Source organism: Betta splendens, chromosome 19, assembly GCF_900634795.4.
Source record: "Betta splendens chromosome 19, fBetSpl5.4, whole genome shotgun sequence".
NCBI lineage: Eukaryota > Metazoa > Chordata > Actinopteri > Anabantiformes > Osphronemidae > Betta > Betta splendens.
In genome coordinates, this window is record NC_040898.2 from 15,843,400 (window position 1) to 15,869,435 (window position 26,036).

Genomic DNA, 26,036 nt, shown 5'->3' on the forward strand with positions numbered 1-26,036 from the left:
GTCTACATGATTCTGAAAGTCTGATCATCAACCATATGCTGGAAGTCACCTCAGATCCAGTGTAATAACAATCCAGGGTTTTAATAACATTTACAGATGAATGTTGTCGTTAAACAGACTTCTACGATCTCATTCAAGTCAAATCAGGCCCAGTGTGCGGAATACGTATGGAGTCAGCGTTTTCACACCTGTGTTTGGAGCCAGTAGACGCTTGAACCGACACAGAGGACAGCAAACGTGCTGATCTGACCCGACTCACTGCTGCTTTCTTATGTGGCAACGTGTTCCTTTCCTTTACTCGTTTCCCTGTAACGTCTACTCCTCACTTCACCTCTGGCTTCATATATCATATATGATAACCACCGAGCAGAGAATGACCTTGGGCTGGAGTGCTGCTTCCTCCTCTCTGTTCTGAGCTGACTGAAGTCTGCAGATGACTTCCTGTGACTTCACCTCTTCCTGCTGAGAGCTGCCAGTCGTCAGTCCAACGTTTGGTCCATATGATGATGACGCTGGCTGGAGTGGCCCGATTTAAATCAGATATTTTCTAATAGCTGAACATAATGACGTGCAGGGCGGCACGGTGGTGCGGTGGGTAGCACTGTCGCCTCACAGCAAGAAGGTTCTGGGTTCGATTCCCGGAGGCCCTGGTGCCTTTCTGTGTGGAGTTTGCACGTTCTCCCCGTGTTTGCGTGGGTTCTCTCCGGGTTCTCCGGCTTCCTCCCACAGTCCAAAGACTGTGAGTGAGTGTGTGTGTGAATGGTTGCCTATGTGTTGCCCTGCGATGGACTGGCGACCTGTCCAGGGTGTACCCTGCCTCTCGCCCGTAGCCAGCTGGGATAGGCTCTAGCACCCCGTGACCCCGCGGTTAAGAAAATGGATGGATGGATAATGAAGTGGAAGGTGTTGAACACACTCGGCCTTTTTTAGCAGTGTCTAATTGAAGAATTACATCCACAAACACAGATCTCATCCAGGGTGTGATGATACACTGAGGTAATGTGATCGTCTCTGCTTGGAGGGGTCACATTGTTCTCATTATGCCTCTGTGCTAAAATCACATTAGACTAAGGCTCGGTCCGACCCACACACCAGGATCCTGACGCTAAGCTGACGTGACAGGTCTCTCTGCTCTGTTTGTCTTGTTTCCACAAACTGACACGCAGTCAGTTACTGTCTGGATACGAAGCCTGAGCCGCTCTGTCTGCTGTGCAGCAGGCCAGTGAAGGGTGGCGGTTCCAGCACCGAGGCCTCGGTACCGGGCTTCCGGCAGGTGTGGCCGGACGCGTGGGCTCGTCTGTGGAGGTGACCCCTGATGTTCTGCTTCTCCGTCTGCTTCGACCGCGGCCTCATCTGCGTTTTAATCATGTGCCTCCCTGGTTCGTGTCGACCTCCAGCCATTAGCAGCAGGCGCAAACGCTTTGCTGCACTTTCAGGCTGAGAGGTTTGATGTCCTTGATGTGACGCCGTCCTGTGAGACCTCACCAGAAAAGGAGCCGTTCACTGTAATTTTCATCACACACTTAAAACTTTACAAAAAGTACAAGTACTGTACCTTGATTCAACTTCACGTCCCCCGTGTGTCTCTCCTCTCCATCAACTCGCTCTAATTTGGTCTCGCCACTTAAAAATTCCCTCGACCTCTCACACATCTCATGTTTTATTTCTCTCCCCACTGGCTCTTTCTTCACATGATCGTCCCAGAGACACGGAAACGTGGCTGCTTGAAATGTTCTCCAAGGACCTGGAGCGTGCGCTACTGTATCTGCACCACGGAAAACTGGGAGCCAAGTTTCAGGAAGAAGCGTCTCCGAGGAGAAGAGTCAGACGGAGCGAAGCAGTGACGGCAGCGTTCTTGTTGCTCGGCTCATATTTGAGTTGTGGTGTTGTCGAATCCAGCGAACCGGGTCTGGATCTGGGTCTGAACAGAGAGGACCTCCGTCCACACAGAACGACACAAATCTTCTGCTCTGCAGGTTTCACGCCAGCACCATGGGCTTCTCCACGTCATCCAGGATAAGGGACAGAAGCCTCCTCAGACACAAGCGTCCTGACGAGCGGCTGTCTGTCACTCTGTCCTCTGGATGCTTGGCAGCACGACGTCACCATCACAGCCTCTTCATCCTGGAGCGCTGGATGTGGAGCGATGCAGAGGAGACCCAAGGTTGCGTGTGCTCAGTGTTTGTCGTCCTCATAACGCTCCTCCTGCTCAGGCTCCAGGCGCTGCTGTTTTATCTCAGCGTGTTCTGTTGAGTCGAGGTCTGCAAAGATTCCTCGCTTTCAAACTTCCACTCATCTGGATGTGACTCCCGGGAGCCGCTCGGTTTCTCTGAACGAGACGCTCGACAAACAGCCCAACGCGGAGACGAGGTTCTGGTGAAGGTCCGGCGGCAGTGAGGATGCTAGTTTGACCGCAGGAAGCGCGGCTGCGGCTCCAGGGCTCCTCATCTCAAGCAGGCGTTAGCTGTTTGAAGTCTTACCCGGGTGGTGAAAGCGTGATTATCAACGGCCGTCAACGTTTGTCACCTGTCGTCCTCAGATTAAAGAACCACCGCCTAGAATAGAAGCTATTCCAGCTGCAAGGCGGAAGCTGAGTGTGGTTCCGTTCTGCTGCCCAGAGCTGAACGCCTGAATTTGCCTCCTCAGCTGTCTGAGCCGCGTGTGTTGGAAGTGCAAGCGCTGCAGGGCTGCGGTAATTAATTGGACTGGCTGGTTCTGTAACCACTGCTGAATCATAACCAGCGTGCGACAGACAGAGATAATGGAGGTGAAACAGGAAGAAGCGTTTCAAAAACGTGTGCGATGCCACACGATGTTTACTGAACACGGGTGAGGAGGAGGAACCGTGCAGGAACCCAGCGGTGCCTGATGAAGCTGAGCTCCTGACCTCTGACCTGCTGTGAGCGCGTTGGAGTCACTTCCCTTCTGTTCCCTAAACGCTTCAGAAGCTTTTGTCTCGTGTTCCTCCTGTGGTGCGTAGTGGGAATAACATTTTGCTGTGATTCATAAGTGAAAGCAGCTTGTCTGTTGTTTGTTCTTGGTCTTGTCCAGCAGGTTGCTTGTAAAGGTGTGAGATCAGTGGGCATGAATGACTGCTGACTCACAAACAGCCGCCTCCTTCAAGTCTGATCATGATCATCATCATGTCTCAGCTTTCCCACAATAAGGATGCAGCCGAGGCCGGAGGCGAAGGCCTCCAGCATCAGAGCAACGTCCTGGATCCACAGCCTCACGTGGAACATGCAGCAGCTTCATGCTGCACTCAGACTCAATTCATCACAGCCGGTCTTCAACCGAGACACGGACAGAGCGTCGGAGCTCAGAGTCCGGCTCGTCTGGGCCTGGAGAGGTTTGAGTGAACTTTAGAACCATCAGCGCTAGAAATAAGGCACACGAGGAGACAATTAGTCAGGATCCATATTTCATCTGTCAAACAGTAGAACGCTTGAGCTGTGATGGTGCATTCAGGTTCAACATCGCGTTTCTGACCTTTCTGTCTCAAGTCTGTTGTTGAAATGCACTCGCTTCTACAGACACTGCTGCTTTTGACGAGCCTCTAAAATTACCAAAGAAGACCTGAGTTATTAGTGACATAACGAGATCACATTGTTGGTGGTGTAACTGTAAAAATAGTCTCCTCCCACTTGGTGCTTTTAACTGTGCTGTCCACAAACGAAGCTGCTGGTTTCCTGCCATTTTGTGGCTGAAGCTGCTAATTGGTGTCATCAGCGGCGTTCGCGGCACCACAACGTTCCCAGAATCACTATAAATACAGAGCTGAGCCGAGAAGTTAAACTTTCCCAAACATGTCTTTTCTTCTGAAAACTCCCAAACTGAAGCAGTGGTTGTGCAGAGACTGTGCCTTGACTTGTCAGGTTGGTGATGGTCTCCTGCGAAGCCTCAACGTCTGAATTTTTAACTAATCGTAAACAAAACAAGTTAAACAGAGGAAGTAGAAGGTCGAGTCAGTGGAGGTTTGCAGGTTTTAGCTGAGTTTCCTCCTAAATCTGCTCTGAGTCGGGACTTTTTTCTTTTGATTCGAGGAATAAAACGAGGAACAGAGGAAGGAAAGTCAGTTACAGACGCCAGTCATGTCCTGACGGAGGGACGTCCAGCGGCTGCAGCACCACCCGCCGGCACCTACACGTCCGTCAAACTCTGTCCTCGGCTGAATATCCAGAAAGGAGCCCGGCCTCAGACAGCTGCTGTTGTTTCCTGCCCATTAGCAGGTGGGCGTGAAAGCTTCACCTCCACTCGTTTTGATGCCGGCAGCAGCAGCCGAATGGCTTTCACACGTGTGATTACTGTCTGTGAGCGCTGAGGATGATGAGGCTCTGGGAGGTTAGCGTGTTTGACCTGAACGGAGGACGATGGAGGCCACAGACAGAAGCTCATTATTAAAAAGCACAAAACTCCAGCGTGAAAGTTCAGTGCACACACTTCTCTCCTTTACCTGAAGCACGAGGCTCAGGCTCCATCATTAAAACTGGATGTTGTCCTGTGGAAGTGATGAGGCCAGCGTCTGCCTGCTACGCTGCCGTCTTTAGCAGTGCTTTTCCATCTAATGTTCCTTGTCTCCAGTTCCTTTTCCTTCTCTCGCCTCCCTTTCCTTTCATGGCGTCTGGTTCCTCTCACCTCCCCTTGAATTCCTCCCTCTCCAGTCTTTATTATGTTACTCTAAATTTGCTCCATTACATTTGAATTCCTTTTCCCGTCACTGTGGATCTTGTCTCTCTCAGGTGCTTTGCCATTCATTTCAAGGTCAGAGAGCAGGAATAGCAATGGCAGTGAGTCAGAATGAGAAAGTGGAAAGATGAAGAAGGAGGTAAAATGGATGGAAAGGAGGCAGTGAGAGCTGGAAGATGAATGAGGAGGAAGCGGTGAGAAGTGAGAGACGCCTCGTGGCTGAGCTACAGCACAACTACAGCATCTCTGCTTCACTCGCCCTTTGTTTCCTAAATATAAATCTGAGCTGATGCTGAACACGAATGCAAAGAAACAAACAGCTTTTCCCCAGCAGCGTGTGGAGCTCCAGCGACAGTGGGGGGTGTCTCCACACAAACAAGGCTGATGAGGATTAACCCCAGCTCTGTGACTGAGCAGATGAACAGCTTCTCACACTGGACTTTCCACATCAGCGCCAGCAAAACACTGGTGGATCCAGCTTCTTTGTGTGACTACAGTTTTCAGATGAAATGAAATGTGTGCAGAATGTGACTCTGTGTTTCTCAGGGTTGGGGTTGTGTTGTCTCACAAAGCTCACTGACTGTGAAGGATCTGCAGAATGTCACCACATGTAGAACCAGACAATGTGCTCCAACTGCAGATGATCAGAGGGACTCGTTGTTCTGCATCACGTTTATGTCAGCAACGCTTCAGTGCTGCTGAAATGAATACTTCAGTCCAGTAGAGGATATTAGAGTAACATTAAAATGAGCCAACAGATCCAGTCGTAATTAGAGTTGCCCTCCTCTGGCCTGCAGGACTGAATCCCATCTGAAAGAAGCTTTAGCAGCTAAAGTCCCTTTCTGCGAAAATGTGCCATTATGACAGTAATTAAATGTAGAAAAAGTCACGAAGGCAAAGAAGCATGTGTTGAGTCTTCTGTTCAGTGTGATCCACACATTTGATGGGTGCGTGTCAGGAGCTTAGCTCAGGGAGTGAAGAACAAGGGAGTAGACGTCTGCTCGTCCAGGTTGCAGACCAAGTGTCCCATCATGCATTGTGTTACTTAGCAACAGCGGCGGACGTGGACGCGCGCACTGAAGGCTGCTTCAGGTTTAACCTGAGAAACGCTCCTGCTTCAGTCATAGACACGGAGATGAGCAGAGCTGTCGTGTTCATCACAGACCTTTACTCCGCTGAGGTACCAGACGACTGGAGCTCAAGGTTCCTGCCTGTGCACGGGTTCTATGTTCGCTCTCTCCACTTGGTTACATTGTGGGAGAGGCTGCAGATGCACACTAAACGAAGAGCAGCACATCTCATAAGGTGGTGATAGAACTGAAAGAAGTGCGGCAGTAGCAGCTGATCGTACGTCCACCTCACGTCTGCGCTCTTCTTTAGTATTCACAGACTCCACTGTCTCTAGCTGGAGCTTTTACGGCTGCTATTTTTAGAGCTACAGTAACACAGTAGCCTTGTTTCATTGGACACTTATGTAATCAGCTTTTTGTGCTGCAAGGAGGCGGCAGCAGTGGCAGCATCTCATTATGGCACTTCAGATGGTGAACTTTTCTAATCGCGTACACACAATCTGGAAGAAGGGAAAATAGGAGCCAGAATCTAATAGATGAGCCGTCAGAACGGCTTCTCCTGATCGGAACCACAGACGGAGTGAGAGAACGATGGAGGTGAAACCGCTCGCTGGGCGGTCAAGTGTTGGACACGACTGTGGAGCCATTAGAGCAGCGACGGGCGGCCGGTGCGGCGCCATGACATGTCATGATGAGCGTCAGGCCGTCATTGGGTCACACGGACGGATGATGCTGCAGCTTCGCTCGGCCTCACGGGTCGAACCCTCAGACGCTGTGTTGAGCCGGGAGTGAGAAACAGTCAACAATCCCTGACTCAGTGTAGCAAGAGACCAACACAGGAGCAGCTTCATCACATGCCCATCTGTCTACATGACGACCCGAAGCTCAGTGCAGAGATGCTGAGAGGCAGGTGCACTGAAGACTTAGAACCATGAGGAGACGATGGGCTGCTCACAGGTTCACGTCCAAGTCTGAGCTCCGGCCCGGCGGACGAGCAGTAAGAGAGGATGGAACAGAGAGGATTGAAGGCATGGCCCGAGTCCCGATCCACCCGTTCACTGTGGACCGAGTCCCGATCCACCTGTTCACTGTGAACCGCCTCCCATTCGACCCGTTCACTGTGGACCGACTCCCATTCGACCCGTTCACTGTGGACCGACTCCCGATCCACCCGTTCACTGTGGACCGAGTCCCGATCCACCCGTTCAATGTGGAGTAAGTCCCAATCCACCTGTTCAGTCTCGACCGAGTCCCGATCCACCCGTTCAGTCTCCACCGACTCCCGATCCACCCGTTCACTCTTGACCGACTCCCGATCCACCCGTTCAATGTGGAGCAAGTCCCGATGCACCTGTTAACTCTCGACCGACTCCCGATCCACCCGTTCAATGTGGACCGACTCCCATTCGACCCGTTCACTGTGGACCGACTCCCGATCCACCCGTTCACTGTGGACCTACCTCTGGTCCACCCATTCACTGTGGATCGAGTCTTGATCCACCCGTTCACTGTGGAGCGACTCCCGATCCACCCGTTCACTGTGGACCGACTCCCAATCCACCCGTTCACTGTGGACCGACTCCCAATCCACCCGTTCACTGTGGACCGACTCCCGATCCACCCGTTCACTGTGGAGCGACTCCCGATTCACCCGTTCACTGTGGACCGAGTCCCGATCCACCCGTTCACTGTGGACCGAGTCCCGATCCACCCATTCAATGTGGAGTAAGTCCCAATCCACCCGTTCAGTCTCGACCGAGTCCCGATCCACCCGTTCAGTCTCGACCGACTCCCGATCCACCCGTTCAATGTGGAGCAAGTCCCGATGCACCTGTTAACTCTCGACCGACTCCCGATCCACCCGTTCAATGTGGACCGACTCCCATTCGACCCGTTCACTGTGGACCGACTCCCGATCCACCCGTTCACTGTGGACCTACTTCTGGTCCACCCATTCACTGTGGATCGAGTCTTGATCCACCCGTTCACTGTGGAGCGACTCCCAATCCACCCGTTCACTGTGGAGCGACTCCCGATCCACCCGTTCACTGTGGAGCGACTCCCGATTCACCCGTTCACTGTGGAGCGACTCCCGATTCACCCGTTCATTGTGGACCGAGTCCCGATCCACCCGTTCACTGTGGAGCGACTCCCGATTCACCCGTTCATTGTGGTCTGACTCCCATTCGACCCGTTCACTGTGGACCGACTCCCATTCGACCCGTTCACTGTGGACCGAGTCCCGATCCACCCGTTCGATGTGAAGTAAGTCCCGATCCACCCGTTCACTGTGGACCGAGTCCCGATCCACCCGTTCAATGTGAACCGCCTCCCATTCGACCCGTTCACTGTGGACCGACTCCCGATCCACCCGTTCACTGTGGACCGAGTCCCGATCCACCCGTTCACTGTGGAGTAAGTCCCAATCCACCCGTTCAGTCTCGACCGAGTCCCGATCCACCCGTTCAGTCTCGACCGACTCCCGATCCACCCGTTCACTCTTGACCGACTCCCGATCCACCCGTTCAATGTGGAGCAAGTCCTGATGCACCTGTTAACTCTCGACCGACTCCCGATCCACCCGTTCAATGTGAACCGCCTCCCATTCGACCCGTTCACTGTGGACCGACTCCCGATCCACCCGTTCACTGTGGACCGAGTCCCGATCCACCCGTTCAATGTGGAGTAAGTCCCAATCCACCTGTTCAGTCTCGACCGAGTCCCGATCCACCCGTTCAGTCTCGACCGACTCCCGATCCACCCGTTCACTCTTGACCGACTCCCGATCCACCCGTTCAATGTGGAGCAAGTCCCGATGCACCTGTTAACTCTCGACCGACTCCCGATCCACCCGTTCAATGTGGACCGACTCCCATTCGACCCGTTCACTGTGGACCGACTCCCATTCGACCCGTTCACTGTGGACCGACTCCCGATCCACCCGTTCACTGTGGACCTACTTCTGGTCCACCCATTCACTGTGGATCGAGTCTTGATCCACCCGTTCACTGTGGAGCGACTCCCGATCCACCCGTTCACTGTGGACCGACTCCCAATCCACCCGTTCACTGTGGACCGACTCCCGATCCACCCGTTCACTGTGGATCGACTCCCGATTCACCCGTTCACTGTGGACCGAGTCCCGATCCACCCGTTCACTGTGGACCGAGTCCCGATCCACCCGTTCAATGTGGAGTAAGTCCCAATCCACCCGTTCAGTCTCGACCGAGTCCCGATCCACCCGTTCACTCTTGACCGACTCCCGATCCACCCGTTCAATGTGGAGCAAGTCCCGATGCACCTGTTAACTCTCGACCGACTCCCGATCCACCCGTTCAATGTGGACCGAATCCCATTCGACCCGTTCACTGTGGACCGACTCCCGATCCACCCGTTCACTGTGGACCTACTTCTGGTCCACCCATTCACTGTGGATCGAGTCTTGATCCACCCGTTCACTGTGGAGCGACTCCCAATCCACCCGTTCACTGTGGAGCGACTCCCGATCCACCCGTTCACTGTGGAGCGACTCCCGATTCACCCGTTCACTGTGGAGCGACTCCCGATTCACCCGTTCATTGTGGACCGAGTCCCGATCCACCCGTTCACTGTGGAGCGACTCCCGATTCACCCGTTCATTGTGGTCTGACTCCCATTCGACCCGTTCACTGTGGACCGACTCCCATTCGACCCGTTCACTGTGGACCGAGTCCCGATCCACCCGTTCGATGTGAAGTAAGTCCCGATCCAGCCGTTCACTGTGGACCGAGTCCCGATCCACCCGTTCAATGTGGAGTAAGTCCCGATCCACCCGTTCACTCTCGACCGACTCCTGATCTACCCGTTCACTGTGGACCGAGTCCCGATCTACCCGTTCACTGTGGACCGAGTCCCGATCCACCCGTTCAATGTGGACCGAGTCCCGATCCACCCGTTCAATGTGGACCGAGTCCCGATCCACCCGTTCGATGTGAAGTAAGTCCCGATCCACCCGTTCACTGTGGACCGAGTCCCGATCCACCCGTTCAATGTGGAGTAAGTCCCGATCCACCCGTTCACTCTCGACCGACTCCTGATCTACCCGTTCACTGTGGACCGAGTCCCGATCTACCCGTTCACTGTGGACCGAGTCCCGATCCACCCGTTCAATGTGGACCGAGTCCCGATCCACCCGTTCAATGTGGACCGAGTCCCGATCCACCCGTTCACTCTCGACCGACTCCCGATCTACCCGTTCACTGTGGACCGAGTCCCAATCCACCCGTTCACTGTGGAGCAAGTCCCGATCCACCCGTTCACCCTGGACTGACTCCCGATCCACCCGTTCGCTGTGGAGCGACTCCCGATTCACCCGTTCATTGTGGTCTGACTCCCATTTGACCCGTTCACTGTGGACCGATTCCCATTCGACCCGTTCACTGTGGACCGAGTCCCGATCCACCCGTTCACTGTGGACCGAGTCCCGATCCACCCGTTCAATGTGGAGTAAGTCCCGATCCACCCGTTCACTCTCGACCGACTCCTGATCTACCCGTTCACTGTGGACCGAGTCCCGATCTACCCGTTCACTGTGGACCGAGTCCCGATCCACCCGTTCAATGTGGACCGAGTCCCGATCCACCCGTTCAATGTGGACTGAGTCCCGATCCACCCGTTCGATGTGAAGTAAGTCCCGATCCACCCGTTCACTGTGGACCGAGTCCCGATCCACCCGTTCAATGTGGAGTAAGTCCCGATCCACCCGTTCACTCTCGACCGACTCCTGATCTACCCGTTCACTGTGGACCGAGTCCCGATCTACCCGTTCACTGTGGACCGAGTCCCGATCCACCCGTTCAATGTGGACCGAGTCCCAATCCACCCGTTCACTGTGGAGCAAGTCCCGATCCACCCGTTCACCCTGGACTGACTCCCGATCCACCCGTTCGCTGTGGAGCGACTCCCGATTCACCCGTTCATTGTGGTCTGACTCCCATTTGACCCGTTCACTGTGGACCGATTCCCATTCGACCCGTTCACTGTGGACCGAGTCCCGATCCACCCGTTCACTGTGGACCGAGTCCCGATCCACCCGTTCAATGTGAAGTAAGTCCCGATCCACCCGTTCACTGTGGACCGACTCCACTCTGGTCCAGGCAGCTCCACAGATGTGCACCTCGTACCCGACTGGCGGCACCCAGTGCTTCACCTTTCCCAAACTAAGCAGGAGAGTAAGATACTACCACTTTCCTGCGTGTGTGTTATTTAAGGTTGATCGTTTACAGCGAGAGCGAGAACAAGCGAGTGTGTGTGTGTCTGTCTGTCTGTGTGTGTGTCTGTCTGTCTGCGTGCGTGTTTGTGTGTGTGTGTGTGTGTGTGTGTGTGTGCGTGCGAGCGTGTGTGTGTGTGTGTGTGTGTGTGCGTGCATCTGTGTGTGTGCGTTCGTGTGTGTAGTGTGTGTGGGTGTGTGTGTGTGTAGCACGTCTCTGTTTCCTGAGCAGCAAACACAAATGTGCCTTTTTCATTTTTATCAGATGTGATAAACATTGTTCCTCTCGTTTCTCTCGTTCCTCTCATTCTTTTTGTTCCATTCGTTCCTCTTGTTCCTTTCGTTCTTCACGTTCCTTACGTTCCTCTCGTTCCTTTTGTTCCTCTCGTTTCTCTCCTTCTTTTCGTTCCTCTTGTTCCTTTCGTTCCTCTCGTCCTTACGTTCCTTTTGTTTCTTTCGTTCCTTTCGTTCCTCTCGTTCCTTTTGTTCCTCTCGTTTCTCTCCTTCCTTTCGTTCCTTTTGTTCCTTACGTTCCTCTTGTTCCTTTCGTTCCTTTCGTTCCTCTCGTCCTTACGTTCCTTTTGTTTCTTTCGTTCCTTTCGTTCCTCTCGTTCCTTTCGTTCCTCTCGTTCCGCTTGTTCTTTTCGTTCCTTTCGTTCCTCTCGTTCCTTTCGTTCCTTCCGTTCCTCTCGTTCCTTTCGTTCCTCTCGTTCCTTTTGTTCCTTTCGTTCCTCTCGTTCTCTTTGTTGCCACATGAAACGGGGAACGAGGGGAAACAAAGCCTGAATGGAGTCGCGGACCTCAGAACCGCTTCCACGCCAACATCCACTGTCTCTCTATTCATTCCCTGAGTTTTCCTTCGTGCTGTGCCATTTTTCACAGGACTCAAACTGGGCCAGAGGAGGATGAATAAAATGGCCGTCGTGGTGTGAACAAAAAGAAAGATTCACAGTCAGAGCGCTTGAAAAGCCTGTTATAATTATCCTAATGTCTGCCATAATGGAATATTTAAAGCAGCCCAGCGCATCTCTGCTCCGCCGGTGTTTGGATCTCTTTGTTCCCTGAACTCCAGCTTCTACGACTCTGATAAAAGAGCTCTGAATGTCACTCTGTAGTAGCTCACTCTTCATTTTCATTAGCTTGAGTGAAAAGACTCTTTTTCAGACAAATGCAGCGAGACGTGGTTCATTTCAACATTTACCTGCTCTTTGCTCACTCACATGCACGCACACACACACACAGACACGCACACACACACAGACACGCACACACACACAAACACGCACACAGACACACACACAGACACACACACACGCACACACACTCAGACATCACACACACACGCACGCAGACGCGTATGCACACAGACACACACACACACACACTCAGACATCACACACGCACGCAGACGCGTATGCACACAGACACACACACACGCACACACACTCAGACATCACACACACACAAACACCTACACAGACACGCACACACACAGACACGCACACAGACACGCACACACACACAGACATCACACACACGCACACAGACACGCACACACACACAGACATCACACACACACATACACACACAAACACGCACACAGACATGCACACACACACAGACATCACGCACGCACACAGACACGCACGCACAAACACACACACAGACACGCACGCACACAGACACACGCTCACTGAGCTCTACGTTCGTCCTCTTGTTACTGTGCCTGTTGCTTTGACCTTTGACCTCCATAGGTAAAACCTCACACCAGCTGGAGTCCCTGTCGTCCAGAGCAGCATTAGCATCTTAAAGGCTAAACCATTTGTTGAGCCTTTGTCTCATCAGCACCTCCCACTCTGGACTCTGCCATAGGTTCTAATTAAATCCTTCGCTGGGTGTCACAGGGAGCGTCTTTGGTTCGTGGCTCCTGACACTCACCTGGAAGGTTCTGCAGCCATGCAGAGTCAGACGTTCGGCCTCCGTGGGTTCTACTGGTCTTTTCACCAGCCATTGTTCTTCATCTCTGTGATGAGGACCATGGTTGCAGTGTGAGCGCAGAGCCGACAGAACCCACGTTCTCTCACCTCAAATCATCACAATCATCACATCAGCGTTATTTTGATGGTGTGTAACAGAAAACATGACGGACAGACTCATCTCCAGTCTAGTTTTGGTTTTTCCTCTCCCACCTCCCATTAATCCCAATCTGGGAGCCAATGAAAGTTGATGGGACTGAGGCATCGATTTTACCTGACGAGTCCTGCAGACACCAAACCAAGAAAGGTGTGTGAGGAGGATTTATGAGCTCGGCAGCACCGGCGTCTGTTCGTCCTTCACGTAACTTCCTCATTGTAACCAACGTAACCAGCAGGTGCTTCACGCTCCGTGTGCTGATTGGATGGAGATTGTGGAGGCTGTGATTTACTTCAGCACAGACAAAATGGCCCATGAAGGATGTGTGTGGACGTCGCTACACGTGAGAATGTTGAACAGACACAGTCGTCTGTTGAAGCCATGGTCACGTTGTTGAATGGAACACAACTCCCAGATCGGTCTGTGGGCGACGCACACACACAGGCACACACGCAGAGACACACACACACACACACACACACGCACACTGCTCCTTGGCGTGATGCGCTGCATGGCTGAACAAACAGCTCCACGTTCAGCGTGTGGCTTCACTGATGGTAAATATTAGCACAGTGGCCTCAGCCTCAGCTGAACCTCACTTCTCTTTCCGTTACACGCGTGCGCTTCGTTTGCTCCCTCTGATGGGAGGAAACGCCTTCAGAGCCGCGTGACGTGTGACTGAGTGAAACATGAAATGGAAGCTGCTTCCAGGTCTGGTTCCGACCTTTGCCTTTGTTGGGTTCGGTCCAGTGCTAACGAGCCCTGATCGCCAGCCTGACGCTGACTTCAGGTCCGCTTGGCAAACACTCACTTTAGATCCGCTCCATTAGCGTCTTGTTGCGTCGTGCTTTGACCTTGTTCCTTGTTTCGCTCCCGGGATGTGGTGCATGTGGAACCCTGGACTGGTAGAATTCCACTGACGCACCGGCATCATTCATCTTTTATTGCCTCGTATCGTTTCCCAGAGCTTTGTCCTTGACCTGCGCTGCGTTAGCGCACGCTGCTTATTGCAGCTGATCACATAAAACACACCTCTCCATCAGAATCCTCACAGTGTTTGCGTGTAATGTTCTGTTTTACCTCCATTTGTATGTGGCCGGCGTTGCCGCTGCGTCTGCGAGCATCTGTGGAAATGATTTCTCGCTCTGTGGCCTTTGTGAGACTCGTGTGCGTTCGCTGCCGGTGAATGTCACTTTCCTGGAAGTGGCCCAGTTCCAGGAGTCGTCCTGCTTCATCAGCTTCACTGCAGCTCCGTGTATTTATGTCACAGATGTAGAGTGATGCTGCAGCGGCGGTTTATTAGCTCAGCTCTTAATGTGAATTACTGGAGGCTCATCCACATCACATGTACAGAACGTACTGTGGAGATGAGACTCACCTCTGCAGGAGCTGCTCACAAGCTTTGATGCTGCCCGCTTGTTGTTCACACTGGTCTGATCACTAAAACATGGAGGCTCCTCTGCGTGGGGACACGGCTCAAAGCCGACTCGCTCCCCTTCTCCTGTCCTCCGTCCTCCTTTCTCCGTGTTTCATCTTTGCTTTCCTCTCCATCCACTTCACCATCTGTATATGAGCCCAGTCACACATACTTCACCTCCTGTCACCCTCCCTGCTCCCTCTTTCCTTCCTCTCCTCTGTCACCAGTAAATGAGTCTGTCCTTGGTCTGCAGCCTCTCCTCCGGGCCTCCGTTTCCCCCAGACGGTGCTCTGTTTCTGGATGAGGCTCTGACCTTTGACCCTCCTCCCGGCTGCTTGTGAAAGCTGACAGGAACCACCGGGCTGCTCTGCTCCTCTGGGAGAGAGAGCTGTGAGGAGGAGGAGGAGAGGCAGAGCCGTTTCACACTCGCGCTGGAGCTCCCCTCAGGCCCGAGTGGGGCATTTTGTTAGAGCTTTGGTCCCGTGCGGTCGGCACGGCTGGTTGCACATGATGCAAACGCAGCTCAGCCTGTTCATGGTTGGACATTGGTGCTTGCCTGAATTTGCAGAGCCACAGCCTCAACCTCTCCATCGACGTATTCCACTCATCTCACAGCAGCAGCCAACATGAGGAGCTTCCGGCTCCTGCACAGGCAGACGCCTCAGCTGGACTGTGCTCTGTCACAAAGCGGGTCACCGAGGTCGAGTGAGATGATGGTGCAGAGGCTGCTGTTTGTTGGCGCTGCACAGCCATAATCCAGCAAAGAGCCGGACACACACACAACGTCTGGTGCACACACTGAATATTTGAAGCTCCTCAAGGTGCTGAGTTGGTTGTTTGGACGGTGTGTGATGCGACTGGTTATCGTGTGTGATAGCTCTGCATTAACCGCACTTGTCCGAGCCTTTAGCTTGGTCTCAGTGGATGCTAGTGGCTAATGGTTTAATACTCTGCAGCCCGTACAGAGGTGCAGGAAGCCTCATACCTGAGCCTCCGCAGTAGCCTGGCCTCCTGATCACGTCTGTGAGCCTCAGCCCAGTCGCTGCGTGAGTGGATGACTGACAGGAGACACTCAACCTGCTCTTTGGTGACTTCAGGATGAATACGAGTGGCTCATGGCGCTGAAGGACCATGGCTGAACCAGCAGCAGGGTCTGGTGGACCATCGTGTTGTTAGTTTGCTGCCTCGGCTTCTGTAAGCACAGAATGAGGATCCGAGCGCTGACCTCACGCATGTGACGATCACTGCTCATCAGTGAACTGATCCTCACCTTCATCAGGTCTCCACCTGTCTGTGTGTTTGTGTGTCTGACTGATGGCGCTGTCCCTCGGCTGTCTCCTTGTGATGAACGGCACCCAGAGATGATGCTGGTCCCTAATACATCACTACCTGTGTCTGGCTTCCTCCCCCTTTGTCCCATGAACACACACACGCCTGCTTATCTGATGTCCCGCTGTTTGGCCTAATGCTCGGGAGCTGGCGTTAATCCTACTTGTGTCAGGGTTTAAATCCCCTCTAACAATCATTTGACCAGTGGGACTGAGAGGTGCTTCAGGTAACGGCCCACCACTGTAATTAAGTCCTTCGTCTGCCGTGTTTATGGGTTCAGAGGCGCCGCAGTGAGTCCAGTGCGCTGGCGTGCAGCCGTTGCATTGTATCAGACCTGAAAGCAGGTGTTTGATGTGACAGCACCTCCCTCCTGTCGACCCGGACGCCTCCTGTCAGTCAAACTGATGAGGTGTCACTGCAGTAAACAGCTTTTAGCCACAGTTAATTATTAAAATCCGAAGTTTCTGTAGGTCCATTAAAAGTATTTTACTGCATCAATCAATTTTAATTAAAGAGATATCGAATGAATGAAATGAATGTTGGTAATATGAAATGTGTAGCTGGTATCGACAAACCCACAGAGACATTTCAGCTTTTAATAAAGGTCTTTCTTGGATCGTGTTGTTTTTAGCTCCTGATGAAAGCGGGGTAATTAGCAGCTCGGAGGCCGAGGCCTGAGCCGAGCTTCTCGGCTCCCAGCTCCGTGCCTCCACATGTATGTATATATGGTGGAGTATATCTCCTGGACCTGCACCTTCCTCCGCTCCTTCACTCAGCCTCCGTCTGCTGCTCGCTCTCCATCTCCTCCTGCTCCACACCCTGAACATGGACATTCTGCGGTTTTGACTTGGCAGCTGAAAGCTACTGCTGTGATTCTCCTCATTTAAAAATTTCTGTGTGACTTGCACTGTTATTTGCATCTCTTGTGCTGCAGTAATTAATTAGATTGATCAGCAGCAGAGCAAACTCTCATTTCATGAAGGAACTAAAATAAAGGCAACAGTGTGGGAGACAGAGGCAGAGGAGTGAATAGGGAGAAGCGAATGGTCTCGTACCAGTGATCTGTTCAATAAGGCCTCAGCCAGTAGCACTAATCCCTTTGTTTTGTTTATGCTGCTCTGACTATCAGTTTCCACGTCTTATCGATTATCTGCGCTTCCCTGGCCTCCGCGCAGCCTGTGAATGGAGCTCATTTCCGCCCTTATTGTGTTGTGGTAACTAAAAAACATTCCACGGAGTAAAGCAGCGGTTGCAGATGCAGCGCTGAGCTCAGACTGCAGCTAAAACATGAAGGCAGTGAAGATGGAGCCTGCGTGAAGACGGGGCCCTTTGCTTTTAGCCTGACACCACCTGCTGCAGGTGATCAGCTGTGTGGTCCTTGAAGGCCACGTGAGCCCATGCTCTGGGCTGGTACCATGTGTGGTACCAGCTCTAGTCCTGGTGATGGGTCCAGGTCATGGTTTTGGTTCTGGACCTTTGTTTGAGTGTGGATCAGTGCAAACCTAGTGCAGCGAAACGGAACGGAACGGAAAACAAATATTAGTTTCATCTTGTTTTCTAATCGTATTTACATGGTTATGAAGTCATTTATTAGTCTATTTGTGCTGATGGTGAAGCACCTGCAGCTACAGTATTTTCCCCCATCTGATGGTTTAACACTGAGCTTTTGAGCAGCTCACACACATGCAGACGCAGCTGTAGGGATGTTTCCATCTCACAGTCACGCTCTGGATTCCTCAGCGCGGCCTCGTTAGCATGCAGAGGAATGCAGCAGCACTCCAGCTCCAGCAGGCCGGCCTTATATTGATGATCAGATATTGATGAAGACGCAGCAGACGCTCGTGTGCCGGTGCCTCTAATGGGCTCTGTCTCCCGCCGTCTGTTAGGACTTGCTCTGTAAGTGTCATTTGGATGCATGGGGAGTCGCTGCGGCTAAATATTGCGCAGGGTTCATTTAGCACAGATGAAACCATGACTCACTGTGGACTCATAGAGCGAGTGAGTCACGTCTCCAGCCCAAATGGTTTGTCCCAGCAGCTCCTGCGCCCGCTCCAGTGTACGATGCTAATTGCTCCTCAGTGGCTCGGCGTTTTCAGCTCTGCCTGTGAAGCAGAGTCTCTGGGGCTCCTTCTGCTTCTCGTCATGTGGAGAGACGTCAGCAGAGCATTTCTGACTGATTGAAGGTCAGACTCGCAGTTTTAGGTTATTAAGCATCTTTATGCACTAACCTGTGTTTTCAGCTTCATAATTATCGACTGGGCACAACGATGTCATTTCCTCGAGGAAAAAACAACAAATTATATGTCAAACTGCAAAATGTCAATCCAATTAAACAGGACAATTGGCTTATCTCAAAGTTTGACAAACAAAGCGGTCCGTGTCCTTATCAGGGTGAAGACCGCTTCACTGCAGCGCTGCTCATTTATTCAGCCACAGCAGTTATTGCAGAGCACTGTCTGACACACTGCTTCCTTGTGTGGATTTACCACTGATTCCTTTGTGTTAAAGCTGCCAGGTTCCAGTTTTATCTGTTGCTTCAACTTTGACTACAGCTATAGGCGCCATTCGCCTTCTCTTCCAGAAGCCTTTTAACTGTCCTTAAAAGCACAACGACCAGTCCTTCCTCTGTTGCTGGCTTGGACACGTTCAGCCGAGGTGCATTGCGCGTTAAGCTGAGCCTGTGACCAGCTGTTCTCCTGCTGCGTCCCCTCCCTCCTCCTGTCCCTCAGTCCCTGAAAAGCACCTGACTGTGCTTCGTGCTCCTCGGTCTCTGCATAAAAGGGTGTTTTTAGCCTTCCCCGCGGTGGAGCTCAGTCCTAACACGCCTTCTGCCCTTTGGAGCATCTCCTGACCTTTTCGTCTGCAGAGACAGTCTGGCCGAGAGGCTGAAACTGTGCTTGTCTGGCTGTCAGGGACAAACAGGATGAGGAACCTCTTAAAGAGCTGCAGGTTTGAGCCTAACACAGGACAGTGTGTGAATAAAATGGCTTTATCAGAGGCTTGGTTTCTCTTTGTCTGACATTTGAGGCCTCTAACAGGGTTTGATGTTTGATGAGGCTCCGTGGGGCCTCGGCGCTGCATGCACAGACCGGTTTATATGCACAAAGGGAGATGATGCTGTCTCTGGGGTTGGATGTGAGCCGTTCCTTTACAGTGGAGTCATGTAAACACAGAGCTGTGATTCGTCTCCTTCCCCAGAGTCCTACTCAGTGGATAAGTGGGGCCATGTGCTCGCTGTGTTCAGGTAACGCTTGGTGTTTTAGTGTAAAGTAAGGCTCAGGGTTTGGGCCACTGCCTGCACAAAACCCTGGAGGACACACACACACACACACAGGCAGGTCAGTAGATGATGCAGCAGCAGATTCAGGTTAAGTGCTGGCAGCCCCTCAGGACGCACGCGGCTCATCTGGTGTCGCCCTCAGAAGCGCAGGGAGGAGAGTCAGATCTGTGTCAGTGAAGCAGCGGAGCACAGCTCCGTCACTGCTCTTTTGCTTCCAGCTGATCTGGTGCTGTCCCATAACTAGGCCTTAGCCTTTGGCGCAGCCCGTGTACTCGTCTGCTCTGCTCTGTTCTGTTCAGAAGCAGGTCGGACTCCGTGGTGTCACCTGTCACACGCTCCATGACCTCCTTTCACATCCCAGCTCATTCTGATGCTTGTGTCCTCCCCTCTGCCCGCAGCCTGCGAGCTCATGAACCAGGGCATCCTGGCGCTGGTGACCTCCACCGGCTGCGCCTCCGCCAGCGCCCTGCAGTCGCTGACGGACGCCATGCACATCCCTCACCTGTACATCCAGAGGCACAGCGAGGGCTCGCCGCGCACCGCCTGCCAGCTCAACCCCAGCCCCGGGGGGCAGCGCTACACGCTGGCCGCGCGCCCGCCGGTGCGCCTCAACGACGTGATGCTGACGCTGGTGGAGGAGCTGCGCTGGCAGAAGTTCATCGTCTTCTACGACATCGAGTACGGTAGGTGATGGATGGGGCGGTTTGTCTTTGGGAAACCACAGTTTCGTTTTGTTCAGGTCCAAAATGTGTGTGTGTGTGTCACCTGAAGCTCATTGTTTCTCCTTGTCGTCTCCTGCTGTTGGTTTGATGCCACACAGCCGCTGGTCCGTTTGAACCCCGTCTCAGCTGTGATTTTACCTCCACCTCCTCTGGACAGAACACAGCTGTGTTCCCAGGCTTCCTCAGTGGTAGAACATGCTGGTGTCTCCACCTCCGGCGCTGGCAGCGGCTCCATATTTGCACAGAAATGAATGAAATGATAAATAGGTCTTGTGAATTCACCTGAGACGGCGGCTTGTAAAAGTTTTGGGTACGTGCTGCTTAGATCATTATCAGTGTTTTATGGCCACGTCTGGACACTCAGGCATCGACTCCTCTGTCTCCTGTATTTGTTTGGAATAGCTTCCTGGGACTGTATCGTAATGAAATCACATTAGGCTCGATGGATTTCTGAGCGTAATCGATACAGGATGTGGCAATTACAATATAAGGATATAGATGCAGGCGCGTAGCGTCTCTCAGGTTCAGAGTAGCTGTGGGCCGGGACCCAGACCTTTAATACGCAACCAGTGGAACATTAAGACGAAGGGACAGCGATGAGGCAGGAACCCAGGACGATGATCGCGCTCTGAACCCAACCTCGGATCTGGCTCAAATAAGCAGGGAGTCTCAGAACGCAGCACGGTGTGACCACAGGGCCGAGCTGGTGGAGCAGCTGGTGGAGCAGGGCCGAGCTGGTGGAGCAGGGTTGAGCTGGTGGAGCAGCTGGTGGAGCAGCTGGTGGAGCAGCTGATGGAGACGGGGCCTCAAGGATCAGGGACCAAGGCCCCAGCGTTTATTCTCTCCAGCACTGGATCCTGGGAGCTTTGAAACCATAGACAGAAAACCCAGATTCAACAGTTGTCAGTTAAACGTCGCATTCTCTCACTCGTTAATAACTCGTCGGGTAATTGTGTGGAAGAAACTGATGGATTTTCTCTCACAACAAAACCAACCGTGGGTGAAATGAACCCAGGGGCTTCAGTTCATCCACAAGCTGCTGGTTTTGAAGTAGTGACACAGTTGCAACGTGCTGTAAAAATGTGACATTAGCATCAGAATGGCTACAAACGTGGAGTCGGATGCAGAGACTGAGACGTAAAAGCTGCAGCGTCCTCAACAAATAAACTTAACGACGTCCATAATGTTCCACTGTTAACAGCCGGTAGCTTTTAATGGGCTGCTCTGGCGTTTGTTCATGTTTAACCCAGCTGGATTTGCGTTATTCTGTCGAGGATCGACTTTAAGCGACCTTGATCCAGCGGCCTTCACCTTCACTGTCTCACCCACACGTGCATCTGGGAGCCGGGGTCAGAGGTCAGAGGTCAGAGGTCAGCCTCTCTACCAGTGTCTCTACTGCTTTGCTACCTTAGTTTGCTCCTTCATTCAGTTCGTTAGATTTTTTTTTTTTTTTTTTTTTTTTTTTTTTTTTTTTTTTTGTTATTCAGGGACGGTTTAATAAAGATTCAGTGTGGTTTTCAACTGAACTGTCAGCCAAGGTACGTGCATTATCAAATGAATGTGCCTGTCAGCGGGGAAGACATCAACTCTATTCAGTCGCTCTTCAGTCGCTGCTGCCGTCTCCTTCCCAGTTCACACACCTTAAGACTAGGACTACTGGGTTTTCTTTTTTTTTTTTTTTTTTTTTTTTTTTTTTTTTTTTTTTTTTTTTTTTTTTGTTCTGTCCAGCAGTTAAGCAAGCAGCATATATTACGCTGAATGCCATATTGTGATGGACAGCTTTGCTTTAACAAGAAGAGTATATATAGAATATATATACTCTTCCTGATTTATGGTTTATTTAATGGTTTATTTAGCTAATCCAAAATGTGTGTGATGTTGCTGTGTTGGTGGACAGGTTAGGTTTCTGCTTTAGGGTGTGTATGCGGGAGGGTGGGGGGGAGGGGGGGTAAGGGGTGCAACCAGCTGCTGAAACCAAGCAAATCTGTTAAGTAAACAATCGGAGCAAAAAAAAAAAAAAAAATAAAATAAATAAAATAAATAAGAAGCATGGATGTACCTTAGGCTAACACATTCATAACTAAACAATTTTTGTGCTGTGGTTTACCTTGGAGATTAATACTAATACCAATAATAGTGCTAAGGTATGTGCACATACTAATACAAACGAATACATACAATATACATACATATGTGCATTATTATACATATCCCATACTACTTAATAAAAGTCATGACATACAACACCACAAATTCCATATTCACACATTATTCATATCGGTAGTGATAAGTATCAATAATACTTACAGTTGGATTTGGAAAGTGTCCCACTACAAGGTTAGTAAGGCTGTAGCTTAACATTATTCACCCAAAGGGTGAGGCAGACGTTGGTGCATGAACAATGCCACTTGTGGAAGCCAGGGTGATGTGAGGGGCTCCGCCACTACGCCCATCCAGCAAGCAGAGGAAGGAATCCTAGCAGCCAGGGAGCACACACACCTTCAGTTCCAGGAGGGCAGGTGTTGCGACCCAAGCCGCCCACACAGAGCCCCCCAGGCAGAGCTGCAGCAGCCACAGAGACAGCACCCGAGGCCAGAGTGGGCCACCGGGGGTCAACGCTGTCCGCCCCATGAGAACCAGGGGCAAACACTCCCCCCGGCGGGAGGGTCGGCCTGAAAGAGTAGAGCCCGAGGACCCACGGTCCGTAGGGAGCCCGCCAGAAGATGCCCCCGCGCCCAGAGTGGGGCCCGCCCCCAGTCCACCACCCCCACACGGGCGGAGCGGGGCCTACCCCATCGGCCCGACCTCATCCCCTGGCGCTACAGCGGCCTGCAGCACAAGGCCAGCAATTGGTGGGGTCAGCAGAAAAGAGACCACCCAGGCAGACGATCATCGTACCCCGGGCGAAAAACCGGACCCCCCACACTTCAACCGCACCACACGCATACCAACTCACACAAACACAGATGCATACACCCACCCACATGTGCAACACACATCATCACATCAACACACACACACACCATAGACTCTCTCATAACAAACTAGTCAATCATACGTGAACCAATGCACTCTCAGATACATTCTCCCACCCACACCATTCGCTTGATCACATTCGTGGGGAGGGTAGGTCTCCGGCCTGCCGTCCATGTGGCCCCAGGCAGGGACCGCAGCTCCTCCCGAGCCCCGACCAACCCCCCCAACCCGGAGGGGGCAGAGGGCAGCAGAAAAAGGCACCCCAGAACCCTGCAACCCAGCTTGGACGTGAGTGTGTGGAACTAAAGTGCACTGAAGGTGGGTGACACCTCCAGGAGCACAACCGCTGGCTGACGGTGTGTCCCCCGGACAGTGCCCCCCCCGCGCCCTAAATGTCTTTTTGCAGTTAAAACTGGGTGGTGATCTCTCCATCAGGGCCAGTGGCCGAGGCCACAACTGGCCTCAGCCCCAGGCCCCAGTGAAAGAGCCCACCCCCGGCCCTAAATGTATGTGTATGTAGCTAAGTATGAGGAACTTTGGGAGATACCCAATTCTCCGGGGGGTCCAGCAGACAAAGCCATCAATGGGAAGTCTACTGGCCCCCCCGGAAGGAGCCCCCAGATTCCTGGACAAGTGTGTATGACTAATGCAATTAAAACTGCAGAGCATCCCACTTGGAAGGGACGGAACCACTTCCCAGTAGCCCTGGTCCCTCCATCAGCAGGACGCCCCTTGCAGACCTAAGTGGATGAATGCGGAGAAATGTAGTTGGGAAGCAGAGCTCCAGGGTCCGCAGAGCCAGGTTCCCGACTGGCTCTGCTACCTATCCCACCACCCCCCACAACCCCCAGCCACGAAGGGACAGCCGAGACCCAGGGACCGCAGTACTACTGCCCAGGCGCCACACGCAGCACAGCCAGAGCCATCCTCACCCTTCTTTCACACTTACCCATTCTCTCGCTCAAGTATGCCCATGCTCGCCCCGTGTAGTGTGACACTCAAACCCACACATATACTCTGCGGTTGTGCATTGAGGGCCAGCTTCCGCCCAGGGCCCAATGAAGGTTCTAGCCTGAGTAGTCCGCCAACCCCCCCTGCAACAGGCCCGAGCAGTTACCAGAGGGCGTCGGACCGCTAGGGCAGGCAGCGCCCCACCCGAGCAGGGGCAGCGCCCCAGGGGAGAGACACCTCTCCGGGCACAGGCAGGCACCCCCAGAGGGAGTCCCCCGGACGCAGGTTACCCAGGTCTCCACCCCCAGGTCCGCCCCCGCACACCGGCAGGGAGGCCCGCCTCCGGCTCTCCGGAGACAGGCACACGCCAACCCTCAAAATGGTCCCACCCCGGCACAGGGCCGCCGGTCCCAGCAGCCACCACACCCCCGCCGCAGGGGACCCCTGCGGCCAGCCCTGAGTCCACCAACCCGTTGTCCCGGTTCTTTAGGCAGGCAGGCACCACCAACCACCAGCCACCCCCCCACCACTGTGCCAGACATGACGCAGCACCCGAGCCCCACGCATCCTTACCTGGAAATGGAATCAATCAGAGTATAGTTTTGGTCATTGATTTGATGAAGCAGACAATGTGTCTAAGGTGGTATAATCTAACAAGCTGTTCAGGTATTGAGTAATGCTTAATTTTTTTTTAGTTTTCCAGTTCATGAGGATGATTTTCTTTGCGACACAGAGGGCAGAAAGAAGTGTGTGTGATGAGTTTGTCTCTAGATCAAGCCCACTTAGATCTCCTAGAAGACAAAGTGCAGGGGCTGCTGGGATTGGACAGCTTAACTGGGTTGACAGGTGTTCACATACTCTTTGCCAAAATTGCTGCACAGGTGAGCATGACCAGAATGCATGTAGGAATCTATCTGCTGTGTTATCTGTACAGTGAGGGCAAATATTTGAGTTTGTGAGACCCATTTGGAACATCCTTTGTCCTGTATAGTGAGTTCTATGAAGAATTTTGTATTGTATTAGTTGTAAATTTGTATTTTTTGTCATTCTGAATAAATTAGAACATATGTTATTCCAGAATGTGTAATTAGTGGTGATATTGAGATCAGCTTCCCATTTAGAGATCGGAAGGCTCACTGTCTGGTCTACATTGGAAATTAAGATATAGATTTTGGATACTGTCCTTTTCCCTGATATATCAATAAATCGCTCTATTACTGGTGGTGGTTGCATGTGGATGGCAGTATTCTTACTTTTTGCATTAAGTATTGACTTTAGTTGTTGGTATTCTAAGAAATTGGCACTAGTGATTTCATAGTGAGACACTAGTTCTTCAAAAGAGGTAAACTTGTCTCTTGTGAAAACATGTTTCAGATGTGTTATCCCTTTGATATGCCAAGTTGGAAAGTGTATTGCCTTTTTGTTTTGTATGATGTCTGGATTGTTCCAGAGAGGTGTGTTTTGGCAAAGAGTAAGCGAAGACCCATTAATTTTAAGAAACTCCCACCAGGCTTGCAGAGATGCTTTATGCTAATGTTCTGGTAACAACTATGATGTTGGATTTTGGTGCTGATAAAGGGCAGATCTGCAACTTTAATATTTCCACAAAATGTTTGTTCAATGTCTATCCAGGAGGAGTCTGCTGGCATGGGTTTTATCCATTTGTGGACATGGTTCAGTCTATTGGCAAGAAAATAGTGGTGGAAGTTAGGTAGTTCTAGGCCGCCGCAGCGTCTGGATTTTTGAAGAGTTTTTAAACTAATTCGTGGTGGCTTGGTTTTCCACAAAAACTGTGAGATGTAGGAGTCTAATGTCTTAAACCACGCCTGGGCTGGCTGAGTTGGAATCATTGAAAATATGTAATTAATTTTTGGCAGGATCATCATTTTTATGGTGGCAATTCTTCCCATAAGTGAAATGGGTAAGGACTGCCATCTTTTGAGGTTGGCTTCTATTTGTTTTAATAGTGGATTGTAATTTAGATCAATAAGCTCTGATAGCCTAGACGACAATTCAATGCCCAAGTATTTAATGTTTCCTGAATGGAGTGTGGTAGAGGAGATGTTAGTCACCTTAAGGTTAAGTGGTAGCACTATAGATTTGGTCCAGTTAATAGAGTACTCTGAAAGTCCTGAGAATTCATCTATGAGGCTGATAGTTGTAGGAAGAGACGTCTGTGGCTCAAGGAGAAACAGTAACACATCGTCAGCATATAAACTTATTT

At 51.9% G+C, this 26,036-nt stretch overlaps 2 protein-coding genes across 8 annotated transcripts in view; one reads left to right on the forward strand and one right to left on the reverse strand.

Annotated features, from left to right (window-relative positions):
- grid1b (glutamate receptor, ionotropic, delta 1b) overlaps window positions 1-26,036 on the forward strand; it is a 222,084-nt gene that overhangs the window by 116,274 nt on the left and 79,774 nt on the right. For all 7 annotated transcript variants that reach the window (XR_008693306.1, XM_029134793.3, XM_029134795.3 and 4 more), the window contains one exon: window positions 19,562-19,846. Coding sequence is in view for 6 of the 7 variants with exons in the window: in XM_029134793.3 (XP_028990626.1) it covers window positions 19,562-19,846 (285 nt within the window). In the remaining variant the exon portion in view is untranslated. The remainder of the gene's footprint in view (window positions 1-19,561; window positions 19,847-26,036) is intronic.
- Window positions 1-26,036, reverse strand: part of LOC129603450 (uncharacterized) — a 47,139-nt gene that overhangs the window by 17,541 nt on the left and 3,562 nt on the right. The gene's annotated exons all lie outside the window — the stretch shown is intronic.